At 32.6% G+C, this 20,845-nt stretch overlaps 1 protein-coding gene across 1 annotated transcript in view; it reads right to left on the bottom strand.

Annotated features, from left to right (window-relative positions):
• LOC137924715 (pikachurin-like) overlaps positions 1-20,845 on the bottom strand; it is a 144,531-nt gene that overhangs the window by 92,916 nt on the left and 30,770 nt on the right. Inside the window, exon 2 of the mRNA XM_068768132.1 lies at positions 2,357-2,473. Within this exon, the coding sequence (XP_068624233.1) occupies positions 2,357-2,473 (117 nt within the window). The remainder of the gene's footprint in view (positions 1-2,356; positions 2,474-20,845) is intronic.

Here is a 20,845-nt window from a genome sequence, read left to right as displayed (position 1 = left end):
AGTTTGTCGTTGGCTCTCCTCTCATTGGAGCGTATTTGGAACTCCCATAGCCTTAAGATGAAGGATGCTATTACTGAGTAGGTCCAATCTGATTCAAATTACTATGTAACTAGATACATACTTCTCGGAGCATAAGTTGTCAATGTAAATGATCGAAGCGGATTGGTTACAATAGTTTGAGACGTCCGAATTCGCATTTTAACACTTCGTACCTACAAATTCAACATGACTTATCTCACTTGGAGTGATCATAAAAAACAAGGAACCGGAAACTCGCGTATTATGAAAGAACACAATAGACGATAATAGATACTTTTGTTTAAATACATCATGACCAATCCAAAAAAAAATTGATTTGTTATTACAAATTATGACTACCTCAATTAAGCTTTTCTTTATAAATAAATACTTTTATACAAGTTGTACTACATCGGAGTAATAAACTCAGAAATATTTTTAAAAATTGTATATTAATAACATAGTTATGAGTTATTAATCAATCACTTACAGATTATTTGATAGACCGCTATATCGTAAGTCATTTGAATATCCGTGCACATAACTATGACAGGAGTCAATTGACTGCCTGTATGAATTATCGAGCCGGTACATTATAAATTACCAAATGATTTAACTTAGTTTTGCGTCTTAGTTTGCGTCATGATTGATACTATAATATACGAATCAAATATTGCTAAATTTTATTTAAAATAGCGCCTGTTTAGTTTCTGGGCTGTTCTTTCCAGCAGAGCAGCTTTTCGAGCCGGTGGTAGCTTACTACTTACAATGTTAAACTAATCGACGATCAAAATCGCTTGTAAATTACTACTTGAGTAAAGATATTTTGAATTTGAATTTATATTGAGACCTGAGTTGCGCAGCAAACTCGGCTTTTTAAACTGATAGCTTGCATCCGATAACTTCAGTTTTTAAACGAATCGATTGTCTTTAATAACAGTCCAAAAACATACGTTAAACTTTATTATAATTTTCATTACTTTGGTAGTATAAGTAATTTATAAATCTTATTAGTCTTGATACTTTTTGTATCTCAATAAATGCTTAATAACCTTAGTAATATATTTTTAGGATTACTTCTTTTACTGCTGTGGCAAGTATCAAGATTATAGGGCTTAATAATGTTATCTTTGTATTGTTTGTGTTACTGTTTTAGCTAGTATCATGTTTGTTAGTGTCTCTACAAACTTCAAAAGTACTAGTCTTTGTAATTTTGTTTTAGTATTGTATGTATTACTGCTTTAGCAAGTACCAAGATTACTTTACGAAAACGCTTATCAGTATTTGTTGTGTTACTAGTTATGTAAACTGTTCAATAGCCTTATTATTGATAATGGTACAAGACGCTAAGTGAGCAGAAATTGTAAAACAAATTCATCATCGGAATCGGCAAACGCTTAATCTCCGACAGCGTCCGGAACAATTAATCATAGTGGAGCCCTCGGCGCACGAGACCGACGTTTTTCCAATTTATCGCGGATCGAGCTTGATTGATAATCCATCCAATTAATATATCCATGCCGCAAACACTGCAAATTACTTTTTTGCTAAATGTCAAAATTCTTTGCACCTTAACACTAAGCGATCATTTCACCTATTTGCATTTCGGGATTTCTCTTCGTGATCGAATGAGATAGATATTGGCAAGTCAAAGTGACAATGGATAAGCTACATAGCGCACAATGGCTGCTGATGTCTTAATGATACTTAGTAGAGATAACGAACCGACTAAAACGTAACACGTCCGTCTAAAATGACAAATGACTTTATAAAGATTGTTGGAAGATTCTGGAAGCAGCTTATTACTGGTCCTTTAGGGAGGCACAAGCCTCCAGCAGTAGATCAGCTAAAATGTTTGTTTACATTTTGTTATTTTTTTTTAATTTTTACGCCGTTTGTAATTTACTTCTAATATATAAAATTCTCGTGTCACGGTGTTCGAACTTGAACTCCTCCGAAACGGCTTGACCGATTTTTACCAAATTTTACATGCGTATTCAGTATGTCTGAGAATCGGCTACTATCTATTTTCCATATCCCTAAGTGATAAGGGTGGTCCACCCCTAAATTTTATTTTTAATTTTTTAGACAATTTTTTTGGTTTTCATTTTAGTATGATACAGCATACAAAAATACATAAAAACCTAAATTTTCACCCCTCTACGATCAACCCTTATCTTACATTTGTTAATTAAAAACTTTAATTTTTTTTGCAAAACAACGTTTGCGGGATCAGCTAGTTTATATATATTTTAAAATTTCTTCATTAAAAACAGAATAAATAACAATAAAACAAAAAAATACATGAAGTCATAACGAGAATTAAAAGTTTCCTTACCAACACACCCGTACCCGTCCACGTGGAGAACGAACCCTGGGCCGCAGCCGCATTCGTACGTGCCGTCGTGAAGTTCGCGACACAGCTGTTCGCACGGACTGCCCGCTCCGCATCGCCCTGTGACAACGACAGAAGTTATATTAGTTAATAAATAATCCGAACAATCTTGTAAGGTTTCGCTTTGAATACACCACGTCAAAAGAAATAAAATGAAATATTTTTATTTGCGTAAACATGGTTAAAATGTTGTCATAATTTTATACATACATGTTTAGCCAGTATCGGCATGCAAAAGTAACTAGGTATTATACCTTTTTTTAAAACAATTTTACTTATAACTACTAACTTACATTACGTATTTATTCGATTCCATATCATCTAAAAAATCCTTAACAGTAGAGTAGCATTTATCTAATAACTTTAAGGATATGCCTTAAATTATGTGAAAGTAGCTTTTGTGGTAGTTTCCTCATATACAATGGTATTTCATTATATATAATAATGGACATAGCAGTTTTTCGTAAATTGGGATGTTCTACCAGATGTCTGTAATGCTCTCAATTTGAGATTTTAAATTTGTTTGGTAAAAAAAAATAGAATATGCGAGTACAAATAAACATATACCCATAATGTAAATTCCAGCTAATGTAAGTAATTTGTATTTTCTAAATATAGGCTTACAAGATTCAAAGGGTCCTACACCATAAACTGCTCTCCGACTTTTTTTTGACGATGTCTTTAGAGTTACCCAATAGGACTATGCCATAGCGTAACACTGACATTACATATCCGTGATACGTGAGTAGAGAAGTCCTTTCGACAAGAAAACGTGAAACAAGAACACGAAGAACGTTCCATGACTACAGCGATGGTATATCTACCATAAAGGGCTTTCGTGAATATTCCTATGACACTATAAATACTTAAAATAATAGTTGGGTTTGGTTCTTTATCAGCCGCAATTAAATATTTAATGTCCCTTTTAGAACTTGAATTCAATAGAATATTAAGGAGACCGGAAAGTAATGTTGCTTTCTTATGTTAAATTTAAACGGCTACATTTTTAACAAGTTTTTATTTTTAGTCAACAATATATTCACCATCGTCATCAACTACCTTTTGCCTTCTAGTATACAAATTTTCAATGCCGGAGCGGTGAAAATGAATCGGTTTTTCTGTGAAGTATGTCGACAGAAACTATATTACTTTCCGGTTCCTCTAATATAATTCTTTTATTCCTGTGTATATCTTATTACATTGCATACTCTAACTTTGTTTCAATGCACTTGTAGCCCTATTTTGTATGTTACCATGGAATCTGATCTGTGAATTTCACTGTTATTGCTCCAGTGGTACAGGCCTGGCGTGGGGAGCAAAAGCACTGTTTCTAGTATGAATTTGTGTACTTTGATAAATAAATTTCTTATTATTATTACTTAGTCGGGCCATAAACATTGATGTAACAGAAAAATACATAATTTAATATTTGAATTTGGAACTTATCAGTTTTATATGAATATTTATATTGTTTTCTTATTTTCGCAGCAATCAATTTTAAATATTTTTGTGACAATAAATTGGAATGTGTTGATAAAGAGAACCAGATTACCGGTATGTACTGTTACGAAATGGTAGTACACAAAACACGTATGACGTCTAATTCATACGTGAAAACTCACATTCTCACATTTTGAAAACTCTTCATCTGTTTTGGTATTATTCAAATCTACATGTAACTGGTTATTCTTTGTCTTTTCAGTATGTAGACGGCCACTGGTTTTCAAAGATCGCCACGATGATTCAAACTGCTCGCGACTAGGGGTCTACGGGTCTACGAACGTCGCGTCTACCGGCCTGTAGTCTCCACTCGAGAATCTGTCGGCTATTTAATGGAATCAGGCGTTATTTTGCGGAAGTCCATCCTAAGTAAGAAAAGAACCAATATATAGCCACTTCCGCACTTGCAGTCGTAGTCGTGCAATAAAGTGCAGCGCTCGCCAGCCTAGAGCAAGATATAGGTCTCTCATAATGACCGGTCTTGCACTGCCTGCTTTCAAACGATTTTTCGCGACCTTGATTATTTCGTCGGTCCTCCCAGTGGGGGGCTTGCCCACGCCACGGCTACCGGCTTGTGGTTGCCACGTAACAACGGCAATGGGTTGCACGATTGATTGCTACATATTTAATTTGTGATATAATTAAATTTTCATTTAATTCAATTTTTATAATTTTTCTCTATGTTGCTCTTGAATAGTAATGAACCTACCTCAAAGCCTTTAAGCAAAGGGTAGCGTTGTAAACACTAAGGGGTCGTTACAGTTAATAGGAGTGCCAAAAACAATTGTAAATAAAATTGAATTTCCAAATTGTTTCGCGAGTTCATTTGGTGGAATAATAACCGTAAATACTTAACACATTTACAAGCGAAACTTGGCGAATAACTCTGCGCTTTCCGCAGACGGAGAGGTTATTTATCATAGCCTTTACAACCTTGTTAATCTTATTTATTTATTTGAATTTACTGTTCTATTTTGCTCCCGTAATTTGAGTTAATGGTTAAATAATGTGAGAGAGTTTGAAATTAATTTTCTATGTTTTTTTTTGGTAGTGTTAGTAAATCCCATGTAAACTTCACACGACTTTCTAATGGATGACTTCCTACGCTGGTATTCCAGGTCGTGGACTTTAATTAAGGACTTTAAGACCCCAGCAGTCATCTGATCTTCGCGCCTCGTTGCCACTTCTACTTGCCAATCCGCTGGGCTGTGTCAATTACTTTCGTTTGACTACGATATCCTCACTCCTCATTCAATCTCGTGGAGAAGGATAAAAATTGAAGATGTTGTGACGTGTGATACTAAGAGGAATTTAAGAAGAGTGAGATAATATGAGACGGATGTGAATAAATGATTAAGATAAAACTCTCCCTGTGAATTCAAGAAGGAGTTGTACCAGAGGTTCACAATAGTGGGGACATATAAAAATGTCGTGAAGAAAACCTGAGCATAGCCCTGGGAGCTTGCCAATGAGACCCGAAGTAAGAGACAACGTTTCCACGTTTCCTAACATTTTTATATTTGTGCTTGGTTTATGTGAAGTTATTCAATATTTAGTTAAAAAAAAAACACTAAATATTAAGGAATTAGTGCAAAGCAAATTTCATTTGATTAAAATTCTATTGGTTTATTTATCGAGACGTTGAAATGGAATCCAGTCTATTGCATCATTCAGTCAATTAAACAGAACCAAAGGCAAGAATAACTTTTAAAGAATACTTCATAAGAGAGTTTCTCTCAGTCGCTCTCTCGCTATTAACTTTGGTTCGTAAACTTTTTTTTTTAATTAAAGTGAAAAGTATTTTAAATAAGCCGTCTCGTCATTTATTTTCAGAAAAATATTCTTACTTCAGAGGAAATTTTTATGATAAAATTTCTTCTTTCCTCTTTTCTTAATGTTAAAATGTTACTGTAGAGTCTTTACACGTATTTTCTTTAATACCGCTGAGTAGTTTTTGTAATTAATGTAACTCTTATTATTATTTCTTATTGAGTTGTAAACTTTCAACAGGTCCTTTTAGTAATCTTTAAACAGGATGGATGACCACAGAACATCCTGCCGCTGAAAAGATGATGATAATGATGATTTACTTTTCTAGAGTTATCTAAAATAGTCATAGTTTCAGGTAATAAAAAATGAACGTTTTGTATTTATTACATGAAGATATATATTTTTTAATATTCTATATTGTACACGCTAAGATACATTTAAATAGTTTCAAAATGATAAAAAAGTACAATGGGCAGTTTTATCACAATCAGTCTCTTACATACAACAAAAGGAAAGGGTAGAAGTATATTATGTACATATCGTGAAAGTGATTTCAAAAATATCCGTCTGAGTTGTTAGTTCCAGGCATGTTTTGAGTATAACAGAGGAAGCTCAATCTGATTCTAGTTTCTAACAAATTGGGCGCCGTAGAAGTGACCATTGTAAATAATCGTAAGTTATTTCTGCTAAGCATTTTTCAATAAAAATTATAAAGATATTGTAATCAATTACTTTAGTTTAAATGTAATAAATAAGTTTATTTAAATTTTTATTATGACTTACTTCGAAACCCCACTGTGTTTATAAGCTTCTGTCAGTTTTTGCCTACTCTTCCTATGTCATGCTATGATTTTCCGTTTTTTGTTCACTATTACGTTTCATAGTTTTTAAGGCCTTTCATGTATCTGTTTCAACCAAAACCTTATACAGTTTCCTTGCAATGTCAACTATCGTCGATTTTTTATACATGTAAGGAACTAAGTGATCTATTATACTGTATTAAAGATATTTTAAACATCGATTTTATACAAATGTACAAAACTTTTAGACGTAACGATTATATGTGAACCAAATAAAATATATTTTATCTGTATCAGCCTTCATCGCTTTTACACGTACCATGTGTGAAAGGGACGGCAGGTTGTGAGAATAAGCGTAACGAAGTACTCGTAATTTGACATGTGACATGTGACATATGTGTAACATGACAATAACGATGTGAGGTCTGTCATCGGATTTTTTTACGAGGTTCATGCAATAGTAAAACAACAGACGCCATTGGTAATGTGCTTGTTAAAAAAGGTTAGGTCAGCATTAGCATATTTTGAAAAAGACTCGATTTGATCTTTGGTGTCTTCGATGTTGGAGCTTAGTTGTAAAGACGTATGCTTGCAACATTTCAGGTTATATTTCGTTGTAATTTTAAGCAATTGTGTCTTTTATTACTTCATAATCTCTTTTATTTATTTTCATCTTTATTATTTGAGCTGTAGGACGTCTATCTTGTTTGTGAAAGTCCTACGCAGCGCTTGCTAGCTCGAGGTCTTTACCCCGGGATCTTAAAACCCCAGAGGCCATCTTTTCTGGGTTTATGTGAGCCACATACTGCAGCTTTAACATGTCAATTGGCTGAACAACATAGGAAAGTACAAATTAAAACATACTTAATATAGATCAATGATTACCTATTCCCTCGTACATATCTCTGCCCTCACCGAATAAAATTACAATAATTTTTATGAGAGTAGAAGCCGAGTTGGCAGTTATGTTTTTTTCTATAAATAACGTAGAGTAAAAACGAGATTTAAAAGATTATACGATATAAGCAAAAACTCCTGGCATGCTTAGAATACATACAATTATATTCTCATAAATATTTTCACTGCTTTATGTAGCCAAAATTTTTGATATTTAACCAATATCTAGATTTTTATTTTTCCTGAATAGTTTATTTTCGGATTTATCATTTTATTTAATGGTTGCGTCGATAACTATCCTTTTATTATTTGCATAATAATAAGAGCAAATAATTCATTCATCAAAAAATTATAACAACATTTTAATTTAATGCAAATAAAATAATAAAAATTAAGTTTAATAAATTTTACCAGCTCACGGTTTTAATAAACTAGATAATGTAAATATTTGAATAAGTAAATATGAATCCTGAAAGACTACAGATTGGGGTTGGTATGTACATTGGATTAGTCTGGCGTATTTACCTTAATTAAAATATCCTTGCTAATTGAGGATAGAACGGGGATATTTACTGCCTCATCTCATTCGCAATTAAAAGGTTGATGAGTCATTTATTTAGAATCCCTTGGGCGCTCATAGGCTGTCAGTTTGACCTCACTGTGAAATTATTAAAATTTTTTTTGATTACGCTAGTACACATATTAATATATATGCTATATTCACCCTTTTTAAACCTTCAATACCTATTTTAGATTACAGGATAGGTACATAAATAATAAACATACGTACAAAATTACATGTGTATATTTTTATGTCTGGTGATAAACCAGCGGTAGAGGAAAAAGTAAAGAATCTTATATAATTTACACTTTATGAATAAGTTGAAAAACGGTTGCCACCGCTCGCAAACAAGTTTACAGAGGATGAACAGCAATAAAGCAGCATATCGCGTTCGCTAATCTGTCTCCCTAGCGTAGCGATTATGATATATCCACCTATAGGTATGCATAGGTATTCTCCGAAGACATCAAAGGGGTCATACCATAATCGCCACGTTTGGCAGGTGAATTGGCGATCGCAGTATGATGTTATGGTACGCAGATGCTGCCCATCCTATGCAAACTTGTTTGTGGGCAGTGGAAATCCTATATAACTAATACATAAAGTCTAAATTATATAAGATTGTAATTCGAGAATCAAACCCGTCACTTATGATCGCAAGACTCTGTCATCTACCGCTGGCATACCACTTAAGGTAATTGGGTATACGGGTGAATCAGGTGGTCATTTGTTATAAAAGAGTCGCCATGTATAAAGTGATCATTGACATATATAACATAAATTTACATTTCTATTTTAATGCGATAAGCCAATAATATACAAAAGTACAATTCAATCAAACATTGGCAGCAAATGAGCTGTAAACCTGTGAATGTGTTTTACTTGTATCCAATCATCCTGTATATTACAGGTTTGAAGATTAATGTGCAAAATGTAATACAGATTAGATATTGAAAACAAAATGATGTTTATGTATAGTCTGTATTTACTAAGAAACTGTAATATCCAAGATGGCGGCGTCTTATTCAATTCCGATAAATAAGGTTTAAAGCGGGCCAATTAGAGCATAATTTTAACAGGGATTCTTACTTAAAATTATGTATAAGTTCTTCAAACATCTAAACTTGTTTTACTTACTCAATGAGAAGTAACAAGTCGATAAATTTCAATTTCGCTTGGCAAAATTCAGTTCTGTATGAAATTTCATTCTACATTAAAAATTTTAAATGTTTTCTGAATTATTACTCTGTACTAAAAGTCAATTAATGTGACAATTTGCACTCAACCCGTCGGACCTATAGAAGGTCAGCGCACCTAATTTCGTTCGCGGCCACATGCCACATGCAAAAACTTTCCCACACATACACACACTCACACACACATACACGCATATATACATATATATGTGTGTGCAAATGAACGCAGCCACCGACGTTATCCCGTTCGGGAAAACTAATATTTGTTTATAGTAATTTCTTTTCTTTTTCTTTTCCAATTCAAATATCTTTATGCAAGTAGGCATTTACATGTACTTTTGAATCGTTGATTATTTTAACATTGTAAGTAGTTATCTACCACCTGATAAGAATATTTTGTCTGCTGAGAAGAGCCGGTCAGAAACTTAACAGTTTCTCTATTTTAACGTGCAATGAAACAATTTGTAATGTTTATATTTTTATATCAAGCATGCAAATTACTCAAAAAAGTTCCAAGCCTATATAACATATCATAACCAAAAAAGATTTTTAAATGCTATTAATAAGTATTATTTAAAAATATACTTTTAACTTTATATTTAAAATTGAGAAAAGGAAGGTTTAAGACGTCTCGTGAAACTTTACTTTATAAGCATACACTCAGATCCACGTAGGATTTGTTAATTAAAATAAATAGTGTATTAGTATTGAATGTTATCCAAAATTTTTATGTTATTTTACTTCAATTATTATAATTGTACATACTTAGTACTTTTATTAGGTAATGATCTATTTTAACTTGTATTTTTATTGTAATTTTGTCCGTATTGTGTACAATAGCCACAATAATTACACCCAAAAACCTCAACTATTCATGTCATTTATTTGATGATTGATGTAGCATTATTTTGTATTTAGTTTTAACTAGATCTATTTTAATTATAATTATAATTCTGATAATAATATGGATCACAATTGTATCACAAATATGGGAAGCTTCCTGAAACAATTTATTTATTATTAATAAATATGCAATAACTAATAATAATAGTCAGTCCGACGACTATATTGAAACTATATTGAAATTTAATTATAACATTTAGGATTTGGTATAATGGCTTCTTTAACGAAAGCTTAAACTTTGATCCCTGTCTTCACCATGACGGAACGTTACAGCTTAACGGACTAATATGTATTTGGGGCTCAGTTCGCGTATAATACCATCTAAATTAACCCCGGATCAACCCGAGATTTTGTCATACCGTATCAATTTACCGTCTCCTTTTGACCTATTTTCAATATGTACATAAATAAGGAACACAGTTAAAATATATATGACTCTTTTATCTATTACTCCAGTGATTCCCAAAGTGGTCTATATCGACCCCTAGGGGTCTATGACAACCTGCAAGGGGTCTACGTCAGCGAAAAAAATTTGGGGATCCATGAAATGAAAATGGGGGTCCACAGACTAGACATCATTAGCCGAGGAGATTTAAGAATAACCTTTACAAAATTGACGCCAAATGTTGATAATTTATTATTAAAGCATCAGGTTCATCCTTCTCACTAAAAATATTGACTTATTGCTTATGTTATTTTATTTATAGTTTATTTTATGTTTATTTAATGTTACGTATATTTTACATAACATATACAAAATTTTATTTTGAGTAGTTTTAATTTTAAATCAATTTATAAATGTACAAATTAACATGTGTTTTTATTTTAAGTTTTTAACACTAAACTTCACTACAATTAAAAATTTACAGGAAATCAATATCAGGTTAGTAGGGGTCTACCCAACACGGAAAAACATGGCAAGGGGTCTACAACACAAAAAAGTTTGGGGAACTCTGTATTACTCGAATCACCGTATGTTAAATGGAGACATTCCTCCATACATGTTTATATATATAGCAAATTAGTTGCTGATATAAATAACAATGTATCCACGGTACAACATAGTAGTCGCCTAAACCGCCGGAAAACTCAGGTCTTTCAGGACGTTGTTACTATAACTACGGTAGTATGCGAAGGTTTTTCCTTAGTTTAGGCATCGAAGAAAACCGTGGCGTTTAACTTAGCATAACCCTTTCGTTACTCTCGCAGCGGAGAAAAATCCTATGCAGAAGTTAAGAAACAGAGGGAAAAAGTACGTTGTTACGCTTTATTTTTATTTGCGTTACATATATATCTATACATTATGTATGTAGAATAGTCTCCGAAAATGTGTTGCATTAGAAATTTGATGTATTCGCCGATATCATTGCCAAATGACATCTTTCTTAAATATAGTTTGAATTATTTCCTCCGTAATATAAATATCAATTAATAATACGATAACTCTGAAATATGCTTTTTAAAATGATAATTAATTTTTTTTTAATTACACAAGACAGGCCAATAACTTTAGATATTACGTAGCAATAGACTTCTGTAAAATAACTGTGTTGTAAATAGACGTAAGACATGCTTTTTTGCATGCTAAATAATTATATTGTAAAGTATAAAATATTCGAAGGAAATGTATGAAACCTTTGCTCCACAAAGCAAGAGATGTTACGCAAAGTAAAGTTAAATAGGAGTACAGTTAACGCAAGATATACAGAAAAACAAACTTCAAGAGATCATAACTTGGATGTGCTTACAAAGTTCTAACTAAGCGTGTACTGCTTACTCTGGTATACTTGTGTAAGTGTGAAGTTATGTTTAACTACGAAGCATTGACAAACATTTATAACAATAATCTAGTAAAGGTTCTATGACCTATACGAATGAAGAGACAAAACATTTTTGACATTTATAAATTGTATTTTCATGTAGGCATTTTCAGACTTCATGATAATCTAATCAGCCTAGGTTTACCCCCAATATCCCCGCGATGACCAGTGTTGCGCTGCTCGCAATCAGCGACTTTGACTTTGTTTGGTCGACGTAATGGGTGACTCTAGTCACGTATATTGAATCGTGGCATTAAAAACTTCATCGTACATATATTTCATCTTGTTCTTCAGAATATAAGAGATTGCGGAGATATAGAAGGCATCGAAGGAGAAGTTGAATAAGAAAAATTAGTCCTCAGTAGATTGGTAAATAATAATAATAACCGATGTGGGACTTTTGTCCCTTCGTTTCGTCGTTAAATTATTAAACAAAAAATTGTCGTTGTCGCTGGAGGCGTAGGGAAAGCGACCCTGTACCTTACTGCACTCGGCTGCTTGTGCGATTTGGCCACGCGTACCGCGAGTATTATCATAGTGTATTTGCATTACAGATTTGATTATATTGTAAAGGGCATCGCAATATACAACCAGTTATGTTCATTTTTATAGATTTTTGATACTTCAATTATAATTTTTTATACATAATTGCCCTTTTCAGCAATGTTAATTATAAGTTTTAAGTGCAAGTGAGAGCTTGACAGATGTGTCCATGGATTTTGTCTAGTTGTTAGTTCCTTTTAGAAATATCTACTTCTTCTGCCAGCTCCGACCCTTTCTAAAGTAGTATAAATGTTAAAGGCAATAGGCAATATAGTAACAACTTAGCAACTAACTAAATGAAGGGTTGCTCTCCTCGGATGCCTTTTATTTGCTACTTTGAGTTTAGGCTCAGCGACATCAGCGCGCTGCCCCCTCCAACCTGTAGAATCTACAATTACCAACTAATCAGTAGTGCAGTTCTTTAAAAAAATCACAATAATTAATAAATTTAACTCCAATACTTTAAAGGTATTAAAAGACTAAATTAAAAGCAATTACAATTTTATTAACTTTTCATTATTTTTTTTCTACTGGAATAGGAAAAGGTCAATAACTTCTAACAGTACAAAGTCTGCAGAGACAGATAGTAAACAATAATTTATTTTTGTTTATATTAAATATTTATTATAGTAATCCGACTTTTGAAAAAGATTTCTTTTACTTTATTACTATTACTCTATTTATCATTACTTTTTTTGGATAGGGTGTTCCATAAGGGTGTTTAATAGCAAATTAACATAAATATTTAAGCTTATATACTGATACCAACCATCCTGTATATTTAAAAATAAATATAACCTTACGTAGACTTAAGTGACTCGACAAAAATATTTTACGACTCCTCTACGTTTCTTCACGAGTTAACTTTTAAGAAAAAGGAAAAAGTAGTTTAAAATTTTGTTTAAAGAGATTTTAATTCACGGCGTATTTTAACAAAACCATTTTCGTGCATTCCGTTTATATTTTCATTAAATTAATTTGTTCTATTTGAAGCGAAAAATTAGAACCATGTTTTTAAATATATTCACTGAATTATGGAAGTAACTCCATAACTTCCAAAACGTCGTGTGGTGTGGGAACTGGGTGAGCCTTTACGGCATGGCTGTAAACATATTTTTATTTACAACGGTCAAAATATTACTCGTTCTTAATGTTTCTATATATTTCTTCATAAAACGTTCATACAGCGTTTTTTTCTTCTTTTTATGGCCCCTACTATTTAGGACCTTTCGTTCCACTCACAATTTTGTTGGGGACAGGGATTTTCTTTCTTTATTAAATTTTTCACTTTCTTTCAATAGTTTCATATTCTTCTTCCATTCTTCACAATCTCTATTATTCTGTTCTTTCATTCTATAATTCTGTCTATTTTTCTCTTCCGCTCTAATATCCTTTCATCTATCCTCAATAAATGCTGTTTAGTTTATTTTTACAATTTATACATACCCCACCTTTTTTTGTTTAATTTAGATCTTATACCTAAATATCACAGTTGTCTTATTTCGCTTATTTTCAAAATTAATGTTAACATATTTAATTTATTTCTATTATAATAAGTTTTCATATACATTTTGTATTGCACTGTTCAACTAATCTTTTGTTACTTATTTATTACTGTTTTGGATAATGTTCTGCAGAAGTTGAGGAAGGTTTTTCTGCCTTCTTTCTCCTCCATTTTGAAGGTGATAGTTCACTCTTTTGAAGCTTTGCTACATATTCTAAATATCTTATATATTGTCAAAACTTCTGTTAATTGTTGTTCTCTTTTTTGAAAACTTATAATAACAACTATGATGAATAAGCTTTATTTTAATTTAAAAGTAAAAAAAAATTTCCTTGGTAGTGCTTAGCATGTATATTATATGCGTAAATAATTCGCGGACAACGTTGTGATTTACGAATTTTTTTATATGTTATATTTGTTCTGTCTTGTTTTTAAAGAGTAATTGTTTATTTGTCCGTTAAAGAAAGAAATAAATAGTTATCTATCTAGGCATGGTCCAACTACGACCGGGGTCTACAATAAGATGTTATATTATAAAAAAAATCTTTAATTTAAAACTCAAAGTTGCTGTACGAACTAGATGTAAACAAACTTGTCAAACTATAACTCAATTTTCCACACCTGGAGCACACCAGATCAAACGCAGAGTTCCCAAGTTTCCATAACTACGCGCCCCATCTGAGTTAAGCTTTGGGAGAATTATCTCGCATCGACTACTTTATAATGTAGTTAAGCTTTATATGTTAGGATTCTATTAGTTAACTATGATCATTGTAGGGGTCGTAGGGTACTTATATGTGAAACTATTGTAGAAATAATAACACTGACCAGTAACAGATTTTATAGCTCCGTATATTGAAATCACAAGAAATAGAAGGCACAGTTCACAGCAGTAGATACTGAGAACACAGCGAAGAAATAAAGATGATGGGTAATAGCATATAAACAATTAGGCGTAGTAGCAATTTAATCGAGATGCAAAGCAGCGTGAGCCAAGGTACGTAGCCGGCAGTCATTGTAAAGAACTTGTCCTTTAAGATCATATAGGACAGTAATTCTAGAACTAAATTAATATTATTATCAGCATCACCATTTTAGGCATAGGATACCCATTGCTGTCGAGTGGCCTGCATCCAGTGAATTTAGACGACCTTAACAAGGTCTGCGTACCGTGTGGGTGGACGTTAGAATTACGTTATGCTTTTTGGTCCCTGGCCTTCACTCCACAACATTAAGATCCAGCATAGCTTTCCTTTTGGTGGAGAAAGTGAGCCATCACAATTTCTTGCGGTTTTGTTACAAGGTAATAAGGGTAAAATTAAACGTAACAAAACCGTGTAGGGGGACACTGTAATTTATTTTGAGAAGAAATTGTATGAAATTGAACAAAACAGAAATTGAGAGAAAGAAAAATAAAGTCGGAGGTTCGTGGTCTCTAGAACACGAACCTCCAAACTACGTTCGATAACACAATAGCTGAAGCAATACACACCGCCAAAGACCGACTTAGATGGCGTTCGTTACATATTGCGCCACATACTTTTCAAAAGAAGTTACGTTTTTAGTAGTGTATGTTTTCATATATTTTCTAATTTAAGAACGATTTATTAACGTAATTATAAAATTACTATGCCATATGAAATCTAAGACTACATAAGCTCGATATCGTCGTTATATTTTTTTCATTATTGCGTTATGAATTAAAATGACATTTAAACGCAACTATTACTAAGAAATAGAAACACCTGGGCATCATAAAACAAAAACAGCCATTAAAGTAACCATTGCAGGGACAGTCGTTAGTCAAATTGTCGAGAATGCTCTTAAGGGACGCTGTCGACCTAGTAGCGCTAGCATGCTATTTAGCATTCCCTCCGTATAGTATAAAAATGAAAAGTAAAAAAAAATGCTGCGCGTTATTTTAGCAGTTAATATTAGCACAATAACCTATTTACTAAGTATACGGATGCGAGGCGAGAAAAGTAACCAAGAAATCGCATTGGATCTAATTCTTCATTTATTAGCCTCTGCGGAAACTTTAACGTTGACCGTCTTGTAGGAAAAGTGTCACGTGTTCGCGATTCGAACAGTAAGGTACTCGGAGAAATCCTTTAAAAAAATGACAGGTGCGTAGTGGTTATACATTTTCCAGTCTCTTCCTGCCATTGCCGTTCCCTCCGCGCTATCGTTCTGAGACACTGAGGGCGGAAAAAAGGTACAGGAAAAAATCCGCTTGAGCTTTCACCTGACTATCTGAAAAACACAAAGTTGGGTGACCTCTGGACCCTAAACAATTCACTTCACCTTGAGCAACAAGTCTGGACGCACTGATCTATGATTTGATAAGACCTAAACTGAGATTCTTCTTGAATAAATTAAAAAAAGTCGACTGATGACTGTAATAAGACTCATATAAGTAGCCTATACAGCCTGTGGGCAGGGAATTGCCAGTGGGCAGGCAACATAACGCAGGAAATATATGGTAGCTGGGACCTTATGATTCTGAATAGGAGACCAGCGAGTCCACCCACGAGGTAGGCAGATAACTTTGTTAATCCACTTACCATAATATTTTCAACTCCAAGCCGATAATGGTATTGGTGATCGTGTGGACTGCATAACGGATTAAAAAAATGAAAATGGTGGTCGTAATTGTAATGTAAAGAAAGAATGCAGTAGACTGATACAGAACAAATGAAATGTTAGTCTTTGAAACGACATACATTGTCAATAAAAAAGTATAAAAAACAGGTAAAAATATAACGAGTTTCTAGAGGCTCCGGTCAGTCGTCAACAAATGGTAAAGTTTAAATTCGTGCGCTCAAAATTAATTAATTTTCATATTCATTTCAAATAAATAGTTTATTTTAATCATAAAGATAGAATACTTCGTGACTCGGCAATTACAATATTGACATGTATTCGCTTATTAATTTTTTCGTTCTATTTTCAAATGATATGAATGTTTTCAGAAGATGCTGGATGGCAGGTAGCTTTCAACTGGTCCTATTGGAAATGTATGAGGATCCTTATGTCCAGTAATGGACATTTTACTGGCCGCAATGATGATTGTCAGTATGAATTTGATTTATTCACGTACTTTGGTAACTTTTAATTTGTGTGTACACAACCATTAACTTTATATGTGTTTAAAGTTTCGAATTATTCACAGAAACAAAGTCATGTGAATAATGAAGTAACAGATGCCTTGGAAATTGTTATTTAACTTCGCACACTTCTAATTAATGGCAACACTTCGGTAAAGTTTTCATTTATGAGTATAACGACTTGGTTACGGTCTTATATCACGGTTTAGAGGTGTAAAAGAATGAAATGTGTAATTTTTATAATTTGTATATCTTTTTAATGCTCGAGATAATTCTACGAGATCGAATACGAATGAGGAGATTCGTTCACGGGCGAAAGTAATTTACTTTGTCTAAGGCGTAGGTAAGTTGCAACGGCAATTGACAAGCCATATAGCGCTCAGAATAAATGGCAGCCGGTACCTCAAAGTTCTGAACCGGTAGGACATACTACGTTAGGATTGGTTATAGGTGTAATAGCCTTAAAAAGATATATATTAAGCTCACGATGTCAATAATTGATGGTATATATATCATATAAAAACCAATGATTAGAGAAATATTAAATACCGAGATGTTAATGCGTCGAAAAAAAACGTTTTCTAAACTCGGCAACTTGGTATTAAAGTTAATTATTGTTTACGATGTATTCCTAAAAACTTTGTACAACCAGAACGTGTGCAGTGTTCTAATAGACAAAAAAAATTAAAATATTTTAAACTTATCACTCTATGCAGGTGATTGGATATTGGTGTAAAACCTTTTAAAATGTTTGTTGACAAATGACTTATACATTCTACTTTTTAAAGTTTCTGCATCTAAAACCAATCTATCTATATACTAAGAAAGATTTGGTCATTGTTTCGTATATAAAATGCGTAGCTGGTGGTCGCGGCATGGCATGACTCCCGTTAGGTGGGCCAACTACATATTCAAGGCGTAAGACTAACATTGCGGCAATCTTTGGGGGACACCTATGCTTTTCAGAGGGCATTTATCGGCTTAAATGAATGAGTTGATCAACGAATATGTAAAAATCTCCTCTAGCACCATTTCAAAATTATCATTAATTTTTTTTACATATTTGTTTACTTTTGTATATTTCCTTTTAACCTTTAATAAGTATAGTAAGTCTTATCATATCTTATAAACAGAAAGAAGCGATCTTCATCTAGCTCATTGCTTACTGCATACTTTCATTATTTTAATTAATTGTTATTAATCTAAAAGAAATAATACGCAAATTGTATTCATATAAAGTAGATAACAATAATTGTTGATAGAAGTTAAGATATTTCTACTAATATTCTTTTTAATATACTTCATTTTCTTGTGACCTATACAGATTTAAAGTGTAATAAGTATTATTTTTATTTAATATTCTTATTGTACACACTAGAATACATATAAATAGTGCCATAATAATAAACAGAAAAGTACAATGGGCGGTCTTATCACACGAAGCAATCTCTTGCAGTCAACCATAATATGGAAACAATAAAAGTATAAATAATGGGTAGTTAATGTGTACAAAACATACATTAATACATATATGTACATATGTATTTAGCATATATACTTATAATAAATAAGGTGTAATACATTTTACGGTATAATATATGTTTAAAATATAATAAATTATAATTATTATATATTGTATATTTTCTTTCGTGTTTTGGTGGTATTAGTAAAGAAAATTAAATGAATAAATATCTTTCGAAAAACAGCAAAAGTTTATCCAATTTCAGTAACGAGGTATCTGATCAGACTCCATCGCGTCACCTTTCATTGCTCACAGTTCCTTTAATTAAACTTGCGAATTTACGACTTCGATCAAAGACGTTGTTAACGGCTTACCTTGTAGCCAATAAACCAATTAGTGAAATGTGAGTAAATTACACACCAGCGAAAGTTATTTTGAAGAGTTGGGCTATCTTTTCGCTACGATGGGTGTTTTATTCCTGTATTATTTGTAATATAATAACCTAAATGTTTTTAAGATAAACTTAAGTTAAAAAATTTGTTAGTTTTTTTGTGTTGATAATCTTTTACTAAACTCACAGCGCTTACGCTTTTTGAGTAATGTTAGCTTTAACAATTCTTCTTGTAATCTAATAATATAAATTTTACTCGTAAATCATTTAGGTTGTATGGCTTTGTTATGCAAACATGTAAAGTTTGAAAAATCCCAACACATTATTGCCATTATTTATGCCGTAAGACATCCATATAGTACTAGTTGGAAGCTGCCCGCATACAACCTCTTTTAACAACCTTGACAAAATCGTCTGTTCTCGTTGTCGGTGGACGTCTTTACATATTTTTATAAACTTATAACATCACATTAAGGTATAAAAGAGTACGTTACGTTTATACGTATATAGTATGAATCAAAAATAAAAGAAACAATACATTGATTATTTTTATAGGCTATTATAAGCACTTTTAAGACGTAAATACAACATAAAATGTCGGCTTTGTTATCCCTACATGAAGCTAACACCGGCTCGGGAGGCAGTTCTGCTGAGAAGAACCGGCAAGAAACTCAAGAGATGCTCTTTACAAATATAGTTTTATAAAGAGTGCGCGACTATAATTAGTTTCTTGAGTGAGCATCTACAACATTTAATTCCACACGTAAACATCAATATAATATTATTGGATAGAATAATATACTTTTTTCAATAATATTGGTTTTAAATCTCTCCATCAGCAGATCTGATATTTATTGCGATTTTATTGTCGATACGTATATCTAATTTCATAAATATTTTTTTTAATATTTTGGTAGGCTATAACTAGGAGTAAACAGCCTATTTTTTTCGTTGTATTAACATCGTGTCTATTACGGATTTTTAAAAAAATATATATAAATAAATAAATAAATAAATAATTTTAGATGGTTTGACTTACAAATCTCTTCTTATCAAAAGTTTTCGGATCGACTGGAGTCGGTTATATTTATAGATCGACTTTTACAGAATTGCATGAATATCTTAATTTGGATGAAAATCTACAATAACTGTGTTACCAGAAATGAACAACGGTAAAGAAAATTAATCTCTTACTTTCGCATCGTTGGCAATTTTATCGAACCACGGAGAAGGGTTATGCTCGTGATTTTTCTAGAGTTAGTAATGAAACGAAAGTAATCGAAATAGTCCAGAGAAGTAACAAGTAGAAGTGCCAGTAAACAGGTCAAGTAGCGCAACGAACAGATGAGATGGTGCCTTAAGGTTTTGTAGTAGAGACCACGGACCATCAAGCACAACGCAGGTCTTCCAGGTGAACAAGTTACCTTGTTAAAGTCGTTGGAACACATTGGAAATAGGCTGCTGCCAATCGGACCGATTGGAAATCTAAGCAAGATGCCTTAAGACGTTTATCTCAAAGATCCTCAACCGGACTCAACATACAATCCTGCTCTGTGTGCAAGTACCTCTAATAAGCTAGGCGGCGAGTAGGATAAAAATAAGAGTAGTTTTATATCCCATCACTACTTCACTGTTCGAGGTGTACCTACATCCAATAGATTCTGAAATTCTGAAATGTCATAATCCGTAAAGCGATGTCGTTTTTGCAGCGCCACGTACAACTTGTACAAAAATCAATAATTTTAAAAATAATAAAAAAAGGTAATGATAATATGTGTAGTAAGAAAAAATGTTTTCAATTTCTAATAACTGCATATTAAAATAAATTATTGTTTACTATTTGTTCAAGTTGTATCTGAACTGCCAGAAGTTATTGGCCTGTTATGTTTCAACAGAAAAAAATTAATAATAATCAAACATATTTCAGAGTGATAAAATCATACAGTGTCATGAGCTTTTGCTGACAAATGAGCTATA

Source organism: Battus philenor, unplaced genomic scaffold (genome assembly GCF_028537555.1).
Source record: "Battus philenor isolate CCGP_79_NKW_IND1 unplaced genomic scaffold, ilBatPhil1.0.hap1 SCAF_24, whole genome shotgun sequence".
Classification (NCBI taxonomy): Eukaryota; Metazoa; Arthropoda; class Insecta; order Lepidoptera; family Papilionidae; genus Battus; species Battus philenor.
The sequence above is the reverse complement of the archived record's forward strand: the minus strand, read 5'-3'. Positions and strand labels throughout refer to the sequence as shown.